The 10221-nt window shown below is 31.5% G+C and overlaps 1 protein-coding gene across 2 annotated transcripts; it reads right to left on the bottom strand.

The window, feature by feature from the left end:
* Window positions 1-360: 360 nt before the first annotated feature.
* LOC25489706 (PLASTID TRANSCRIPTIONALLY ACTIVE protein 6, chloroplastic) lies at window positions 361-4179 on the bottom strand. Of its 2 annotated transcripts, XM_024778220.2 has the most exons (7): window positions 3637-4179; window positions 3478-3546; window positions 2800-2904; window positions 2119-2238; window positions 883-972; window positions 688-811; window positions 361-607 (listed from the first exon to the last, which is right to left on the bottom strand). In XM_024778220.2, the coding sequence occupies exons 1-6, from the start codon at window positions 4096-4098 to the stop codon at window positions 695-697; spliced, it is 963 nt and encodes a 320-aa protein (XP_024633988.1). In that variant the 5' UTR covers window positions 4099-4179; the 3' UTR covers window positions 361-607; window positions 688-694. The 2 variants fall into 2 exon arrangements, with proteins under 2 accessions (XP_024633988.1, XP_013461313.1); XM_013605859.3 differs by having other exon boundaries at window positions 361-811.
* Window positions 4180-10221: the final 6042 nt, after the last annotated feature.

Genomic DNA, 10221 nt, shown 5'->3' with positions numbered 1-10221 from the left:
GTAAAGCTGGGGATATGGATGGATATCATGTGAATCCACTACTGACACTGTATGCATATCATGTGAATCTACTTCTGAGATCGATCACTGGATCACTGTTATTAATATTAATTATATAAGAAAATGATTGGTTAGCAACTAAATACACTTAAGTCATCAAAGTCACTAAAACTCAGTCAACCAAGTGAACCCCCTCTTATTTTTCACTTTCTTCTCAAATCTCAATCAATGGTCTGAAGTTTGAACAGGTGAACTTTGATTACATGCCTTCATTAGCAGATATATATATATATATATATATATACACTTAACCAGTTTACGGTTTGGTTCATAAAACTATTTTCTTTCAAATTTATTCAGTGAAAATGAACCGGGTTATATTTGTTCTCATTGTAATTTTGCATTTCACTGATTACAGTTGAAAATGAAAAATTATTCAATTCTTTGCTCAAATAGATTTGATCATGCCTTGACTTAAAATACATTCAACTGTAGGTCACTGTCACTGGATTTCAATAAGCCGCATCTCTAACAAATTACAACAGAATATACAAAGATCCAGCAACTTGCACACAAATGTCAAAAATGGGAGGTTGAGTTTAATTGCCTGTATACACACATGTGACGTGTTAGATGGAACTACCTATCATGCTTGGCACAATCATGAGGCAATGTTTGAATGCATACTTATCAATCAAAACCAATTTGAAGTGCTGAAATCTCTTAGCTTTCTTAGATGTCTCTCCATTTCTTCTCTGGATTGGGCCCACTCTCGTCTTTCTATGACAGTTGTTGGATCATCTTTTTCACTCTGCATATAAAATGGCATATCAGAGGTGTGATAAAGGTTAATAACAAGTGATTCAGGAAAGAAATAATCACCATATGTATTATTTTGAATGAGTTCCCCTTATCAGCTATCACAAGCAAGTCGCTCTTTCTATCTCTAGTTCTCCCTCCTGGAGCTGTTACCTACAGAAGGTGTATTGATGATTAGTATAAATCATGTACCAATCAAAGACCCAACAAACAAAGTTGCACCTAAAAGAACAATATCAACTCCCATGCAGAGGTGTTGTGAAAGAGTTAAAGTCTTGTACTGGTGTAACCAGATCCCTCCCACAGATGGGAAGAGGGACGTCATGCATCTAAACATAAATATTTGTAGATGTTGTTAAACTCTACGCATGATTCCAAGAAAGTCAGCTAGAGTGATGTTGTTAAACTCGAGAGTCTATGTGAACTCGTGGAATATTTGCAGACTCGGCAAGTAAGCTTTTACTTGATACAAAAATAATGTTTAAAAATATATCATGGTATCTAAACATAGTTTGCATAGTAAATATTCAACATTCTAACAAATATTCTATAAGAAACTGATAAATTAAAACCCAAACCATCATGATTCGAAATAGATGGACGAATTCACAAATCACAAGATAGGGTTCCAACTAAGCACACAAAACTCACAACTCATTTGACATAGTTCAACATTGAGAGCTATGTGATTGAGACTCATTACAACATCATTTACCTCATTGATAGATGGATGGGTCATGTTGGGATATCAGATGCATCTATGGAGTGGAGTGCTAAAATTTTGAGGTTCGTGTCTTGTGCACTGCCTTTTCATTCAACTGTTGTATTTTGGGTTTAAAATAAGCATTCAACCGTTGTTATTTTAGACATGTACGTGGAAAATAACAATTATGTTAGACTTGTTCAATTGTCCTCGAACTTGCAAGTCTACCCTAGTTTAAACAAACTCTTTCCTAAGTGAGTTAACTCAAATTTGACACCAGAGTCGTACACTTGTAAAATTCTACAAGTTAACTTGAGAGTTTGACAACCATGCAGAGTGTTTTATTTCTTTAAAACACTATCAGTAGGTAATGGTATTTTCCAGGATTTCAACCAACATTCTAGAGCAATACAAGATTGTTAAACTTAAGCAACGGTGCATCTTCCATGAATTCATTGTCTAGCACTTACAAAGATATTGTATAAACATTAAAACAGAAGGCAAATTCAAGGCTGAAAGTATGACTATGAAAGGAAACAAAAAGCAGATAATTTTCTAAACGCAACCAGACTGAGAATTAACTAACAATTCCTTACCAGAACTTTGGCTCTGGTAATAGACTTAGTTTTGGAATCAATAACATAAATCTCCTCAAAATCCAGGACAAACTCAGGGTCTCCCAGCCTCCGATTTTTGTAGTGTTTTGTCAAGAATGCCTGTAATGTGACAGGAAACCAATAAAAGTTGGTTTTATTGTTTCACGTAAAACTTTCAAAACAGAAGCAAAGTGAAAACAATGGGGTATTGTATTTTTAATTAATGAAAGCATGAAATATTTATGAAACCAAAAAGACTCTAACTTTCTGGCAAATCAATGATACCCGGTAACTTTTTCTATGAAAAATTGAACTGAATATGGGCATGTTATATTATAAGCTCACTTTCCTTAGAGTATTTCTAAATCCTAAAACATCACATTCCTTATCCTAGAAGTGTGAAAAGTAAAACTCAAGAAAGCTCATTGCCTGGTAAGATTCCATAAGAAGATAGTTCAGTAACTGATATTTCACAATTCTTGAGAGTTGAGACAAACTCTAAATCGTGTGATCTGCAAAGCAGTTACATTACAATTACATGTATACTCATCCTTTGATAACTATCCATTTTATATCACAGATTTTCATTAAGACATTAATGTCTTTGACTGTATGCAGTTATGCGACAAAGCGGTAGAGAAACACAGGAATTCAAACTTAAAATGCAAAGGCAACCCATACCTTCTCGATTTCCCTCTCAGATTTGTACAGAGGATCTCGGCGTGCATCAACGGGTGGCTCTGTAACATTGTCGCATCCAAAATCACTTTGCGCGCATCTAATGTACTATAGATTCGGAGAAAAAAGAAAGCAGCCATTAAATTTGAAACTGGTATATGTATATAATGTCACAACATCTACCGCCCAACACAATCAATATATGCATGTCTGTGTGGATTCCCCCACCTCTTGAGCTACAGTACAAACATATTCAAAGCGACGAGATTTAATGAGGGAAAATGCTGTACAAGCATATAAGCAAAATCATCCGGCAACATACATGATAAGATACCGATGTTGTACGATTAAGACCTTGTTTGGATGAACAACATAACCAAGTGTTTATAGTATAAATGTTAATCATATAAGTGCTTGTGTCTAAGCTATTTCAATAACAAAAATATAATAAAGTCACACTATTTTCATGAGCTATTATGAAAATAAGCTGAAAACAACTTATGCACATGTAAGGTCCGCTTGGCAAGCACAATAAGCTAACTTATAGCTAATAAGCTCATATGACTAAAAGACTCATTTGATAATCATCATTTTGTCATAAATTTATAATTTTTACTAGCTTATAGTAACATATTATGGATTAAAAGGGAACGTGGTAAAAGAGGCATTATTAGAATTTACCTTTTGAGGCATTGGTGCAAGAACCTTGGGGATTGAGTAAACATCTGTATCAGGAGGAGTAACATACATCTACAACAAAAAAATTCAACAATTAAAATTGTAACAACAACAACAACAACAAATGGAAATTGAGTGTTTAATTCAAAGGGTAGCACAAACCTCTCTGAAATCATAAACATCGTTATCAGGATCAGGAGGTTTCCGAATAAAGAAATCACAATCTAACAAACTAATCTTATGAAACTCATCTTCATTAATTCTATAATCAACGAGAGTATCAGGGTCCCACCCCTGCGTAGAAACGAAATTCATACTCTGCGCTGTCGCAATGTCAACATCGCCGTTGGCTTCGTACTCGATGTCGAAGTCTTTTTCGTTATCAACCTCCTCCATTTCATCTTCGTCCATTTCATAATCGTCGGGACCAGCGGATTCGACGTCGCCGTCGTCGGCGCGGGTTAAGAATGGGTTGCGCCGAGTGGTAGGGGAGGTTTGGAGGATGAGAGGTTTGAGTTTGAAAGAAGAGGAGAATGAGGGTTGTGGAGTTCTGGAAAGAGGTGGTAGTGACGGTGGTGAGAGGAAGAGGAAGGAGGTGGTGGAAATGGACATAGCTGCTTTCATTCAGTGAAGAAAAGCAGTGAAGTTGAAGTTGAAGTGGGAGGGAGGGAACTCGAGAAGAGAAGATAACACAGTAATTGAAGTTGGATTAGAATATTTTTATTTTTAAAAATACAGTGTATTTACCGGGGCGTTCTCCGCTTTAAATATATTCAAGAAGATAAAAACATTATATGTATAATATCCGCAAATAAAATTTATCATGGATTGGAATATGATGAATATCTTAATAAATACACACAAATATAATAAAATATATCATATTATAAATGCTCATAAATTTATAGATGCACATACAAATAAAATTAATTGCATTTAGTAAAAATATTGACACATATATAATAAAATTAACATTTAGAAATTTGTGTTATTTCTGTTGAGCTATTTCTATTACATAAAATATTATGAATTCAATGAAAAATTTAACTAAAATATTTAATAGATAAGATCAAAAGTTTGTTGAAAGATTTAAGCCAAATCAAATATTGGTTTAAAAAAATATAAAAATAATAAAAATATTGCGAATATATGTGGAAGTGACATGTGGCATAAAAAACTTTACTTTATATATACACTATTGATCGATCGATCGATTGATTGATTGATAGATTGATGAGTTATAGTTGAAGGGTATCGTATGTAATTTGTTGAGATATTTCTGTTACATAAAATATTATGAATTCAATAAAAAAGTTAAGTAAAATATTTAATAGATAAGATCAAAAGTTTCTTGAGATATTTATGTCAAATCAAATATTGATTTTTAAAAAATAGAAAAATAATAAAAATATTGCAAATAAACGTGAAAGTGACACGTGACATAAAAAACCTTACTTTATAGATAAACTATTGATTGATTAATAATTTATAGTTGAAAGGTATCGTATGTAATTTGTTGAGATATTTCTGTTACATAAAATATTAGGAATTCAATAAAAAAAGTTAAGTAAAATATTTAATAAGATAAGATCAAAAGTTTGTTGAGATATTTATTCTAAATCAAATATGGGTTTTAAAAAATAGAAAAATAATAAAAATATTGCGAATAAACGTGGAAGTGACACTTGGCATAAAAAACTTTACTATATACTCCATCCGTTCCTTTTTAAGTGTCTCTTTTGGAGAATTTTTTTGTTCCTATTTAAGTGTCACTTTACATAGTTCAATGCAACATTAAATGTTACTTTACTAATATTACCCTTATTTATTATTGTGGAGAGAGAAATATATCTAATGAGATATTAAATAAATAAGGTTATTAAAGTAAAAATAGAAATTATTGTATCAAAAGTAGCAACATTTATTGATTATCTTGGTTTGTGTAAAATGTTAAAATGTGACAATTAAAAATGAACGGAGGTAGTATATTACTATTGATATCAGTTTTGAAAATCAACTTTTTTATCCAGTTTTTTTTATTGACAAATTATCCTAGTTTTTATTCTCGAGTAAATAGTCATTTTATTCTCTGATTCTGCAACTCGTGCCACAAAGGTGACTCAGAATTAAATACAAAGTAGTTTTTAAATGTGCATTTCCGTTATCAATTTAGTCCCTGATGTAAAAAACTTATGTTAATTGATGATGTGGCATGCATAGGTGTCACGAGGACTAAAATGACAGTAAAAAATAGTCACTTTAGTCCCTGAGTCGAAAATCAATATTATGAAATTAAATCTCAAATCCATAAATCCTAAATTTAATCCCCAAATCCTTAAATCCCTAAATCTCATCTAATTCCCTCTTTATTCAAAATCTTTTTTTTTTGTCGTTGTTATTTGTGTAAAAAGGAACATAGTACAATGTTCGAGGGATTAGTCTCCGCAGTTGCGCGCGGAGGATACCCGTTTTACACCGAAGAAAGGAACATAGTAAACTCCAAATCTTTTGTGATGTTAATCAAATGAGTTTGGTTTATATGGTGTGAACTATTATAATTAATAGTATGTCTCGTGTCAAATACCTTCAAACTTTTATTTGACTAAACATAATTGAAAATAGCTTCAATCGTAACTTACTTTCTACTAAAACGTATTTATCAAATATGCATGTAGAAACACACTAATCCGCTCCATTCCACTTACACTTTAGAATGAGGGAAATATTATATTTTTTTGAAATTGAGGCGTAGAATGTGGTGATTTTTTATTATAATTTAGTACAATCCAGAGAATTAACAAAAACAATAAAAAAAATGACTTTGAATAAAAGAGGAAATTATATGAGATTTAAGGATTTAGAGGTTTAGGGATTAAATTCAGGCTTTATGGATTTGAGATTTAATTTTGGAATATTGATTTTTGATTCAGGGACCAAAGTGACTATTTTCTACTTTCGTTTTAGTCTTTGTAACAACTCATGCATGTCATCTCATCAGTTAACAGAAGTTTATAATGTTAATGATTATACTGATAACAGAAGTGCACATTCAAGGACTACTTTGTGACAATTTACTCTTTTATTCTATCTTCTTCGTTGAGGGACTGTTTTGAATCAATTGTTTATTCGAAATCACTGTGCGTCGTCATTTTTAGTTTATTTTAATTTAAATAAGTGATTTTTGGATAGATTTGGATTTGTTTTTCTTTGTAATTTCGTAGTCCAGGTGCGATGTTGTGTTGTTCGTCATCTTGTACAATGTTATTTGATTTTCCGTCTTGTTGTAGTGTTAATTTGATTCTTGTTTAAAGATCAATCATTTAATCAATAAAATTTGGTTCATGATTAAAGATTGATCATTTAATCAATAATTTGGACGTCAATGTTGCAGATTTGGAGTCATGAATATTTAAATCACTTTAATTTTATCATATTATTTGTAGACAATTTGTTTGTATATGCTATTAATTTGTATGTTGTGGGTTTGCTCAAAAGTTCATCATTTATGTTTTTAGCGATGTTGATGATGTAATCTATCAATTTACTCATGCATATTTTGAGAACCCTGAGGTAAGTTATAGACTTCGTATTATCACATCAAAGAGATTGTTGATGAGAATTATTTAAAATCTCTTGTTGACTCCAATACAATACAATGACCCAAAAATAGAGATAAAAAAAAAATAAAAAAATACATCAACGACGGTAATTACCTCTTATGGTCCGTTTGGTTCGAGAGTTTTGGAGAGGAGGGGAGCAAAATTCCTTCAAGATCCGTTTTTTTTCTCCCCAAATCGGAATTTTTTTTTTTAGGGGAGGAAATCTCTTTAAAATTTTATTGCATTGCCAAAATTATCCTTAAATTATTTTAAAATTTCAATATTAACACTGTAATAACTTTTATTATTATTATTATAATTACTATTATTATTCTGAAGGATTAGTATTATTATTATTATTATTATTATTATTATTATTATTATTATTATTATTGTTGTTGTTGTTGTTGTTGTTGTTGTGTTATATTATCCTTGTAACAACTTTTATTATTATTAGATATATTATCCTTGTAACAAATTTTTTTCCTTTTGAAAGATTGTAACAACTATTATTTTTATGCTATCTATCACTCTTATTTGTTACATATAAAAACCAATCTTCCAACCCTACTACTACTTTGTTCCCGCCAACGCTGTTTCGTACCTCCTCCAACGTGAACTGTGAGTAATTCATTGTCTCGTCGTCTACATCACATTGTTGTTGATCACATTGTTATTGTTTTGTCGGTCTATGAATTCGTAAAAACAAGCATTTTTGTATATTTAATTAAGTTCAAGGATAAAACAGTGAGATAATTAAAAAAAAAAAATCTCTCTCTTCCCGTTATGAACCAAACACATTTTTAATTTTTTTTTTGACATTAACAAAGTTATATTATTTCATTGCTCAAAATATGAGAGATACAAGATGGAATATAATCAAAGATACGGTGACTAGCATATGATTTTGATGCTCGTGCTAAATGATGAGCAACATAATTAGCTTGTCTCATAACTAAACTTATGTTAAAGTTTGGATAGTTGGAAAGGAGCATTCTACAATCGCTTACAATTTGGCCGAACTCCAATTGGTTTGTGGATCTATCTAAAATGTCTTCAGTCACTAGTTTGCAATCTAGTTCAATTGACACATTTGGCGTCCCCATTTCACCAAGCCAAAGAATAGCCTCCTTGAGTCCCTATGCTTCCGCTTCCATTGGAGTAGGTACACCATCAAACCAAGCTATCAAAGCTTTTATAAAGTGGCCTCTATAATCACGAATACACATACCAACACCAAAACAATGATTTTCTTTAAAAAGAGCTGCATCAACATTACATTTTACCTCTCCGACACTTGGTGGCAGCCATGAATCATTTCTGTCATCTCCCATCTTTTGAACCAAACATATATTTATTAAAAATATTCCCTTCCCCTGCCCTCCCCTTCCTCCCCTCTATTAAATTCCTCCCCTCCTCTCCCTTCCATTGAACCAAACAGACCTTGAACGAAATTTTTCAAATTCATGCATGATTGTAAATTTAGGTTCAATTAGCTAAAGTAGATGTAAAATTAAAATACTAAAACGAATTTTTCACCACAAAAGTTGTTTAAGAGACTTATCAACTTTTATACCTAAGATAATATAATATAATACATTTAGGTTCAAGGAGTTAAAATAGATTAAAAAATTATAATATTGACGTTATTTTTTGGTCCAAAATTTGTTTAAGGAACTTAACAACTCTTATATATAAGGTAAGATATACAAAGATAGTAGACAAATAATAGAGAATTTACGTTCAATAAGATAAATTGAAAGTATAGGTTTATTTAGTTGAAATAGATATATAATTGCAATATTAATCCTATTTATGGGTCCATAAAATTGGTTAAGAGACCTAGGAACTTTCATACATAAGATAAGAGATCATTTACAAAATAGCAAAAAATTAAGAATGAAATTTGAAACGACTTTTTTGGCTCCAAAAAGTTATCAAAGAGACTTAAGATATATATATATATATATTTTATATAAGATGCTAAAGAGAACCATTGCACCAAATATATTGTGCAGTGTAAGAGCATTCCCAATTTATGAGAAGAACGTAAATAAAAGATAAACCAAATAAATCAACTATATTTGAAAACATATAATAAGTACAAAGCTTATGGTCATCAAGCCAATTTTTGTGTCCTAACATCCAACAAATCAATTGCTTCCTCTGTCGGTCTTGGATATAAGAGAGATGATACATCATAATTTTAACACTTAACTAGTTAAGACAAATTGTATTCACTGTAGACACAATTTGACTTTTAATGGTCGCACAAAAGTCCACCTTTAACCATTGATTGTAGTAGAGTAAACAAAAAAAAAGAAGAAGGATTCGGCTACAAGATTCTCTACACACACAATGGTTTATTGGCGTGTTGGTTTTGTGGGCATTTCCACGAACATCTCAAGAGCGTCTTTCACCAAACAAGAAAAACACCAACAAATACAATAGATCTCAAAACGAGGAAAGATGAAGTAATCAAAACACAACGTTTTCATTATTCTTTTCGATGAGGCGCTCGTATGTCATGTCGGTAATTGAGATGACAACAACCCTATCAACAAGATATAGAGGCGGTGGAGGACGACCAGTTAGAGAAATTTTTGAAACATTACAACTATGTGGGGTCGAAAGCTTGTTGGAGAAGAATCCAATTTTGGGGTGGAAGTCATTTGAGGTTAAAAGCAATTCATGGGAGAATCCGATCTTAGACCGAAAGTGATTTGAAGTTGAAGATTGGCATAGTAAAAATGTTTAAGAAATAGGATGAGCCGATTGTAACACGATGAAAAATGATATGAGAGGCGCTATACACCGTTTTCACCCAGAAGAAAAGGTAGAGTGGCACAAAGATCAATTTATCATATATTAGTAATAATAAATAAACATTATTTTATTTATCAATAGTTCATTTTGGCAAAAAAAAAACATATTTCTACCAAGTATGTTGATTTTTTTGGCCATACTGTCTCTTACATATATTCTTTATTAATTTATTTTTTGACCAAATTGATTCATTATTATTTCTCTTTTTGAATATTTTAAACCAAGCTAAAAAACCCGTTGAATTTGGTTTCAATCCAGGGCGGGTACTACCCGGTCCATAGACACAACCCGATCTGTTTCCTTTCTCCTCTGGTATTTTCTC

This window comes from Medicago truncatula, chromosome 3 (genome assembly GCF_003473485.1).
Source record: "Medicago truncatula cultivar Jemalong A17 chromosome 3, MtrunA17r5.0-ANR, whole genome shotgun sequence".
In the NCBI taxonomy this organism is placed as follows: Eukaryota; Viridiplantae; Streptophyta; class Magnoliopsida; order Fabales; family Fabaceae; genus Medicago; species Medicago truncatula.
The sequence above is the reverse complement of the archived record's forward strand: the minus strand, read 5'-3'. Positions and strand labels throughout refer to the sequence as shown.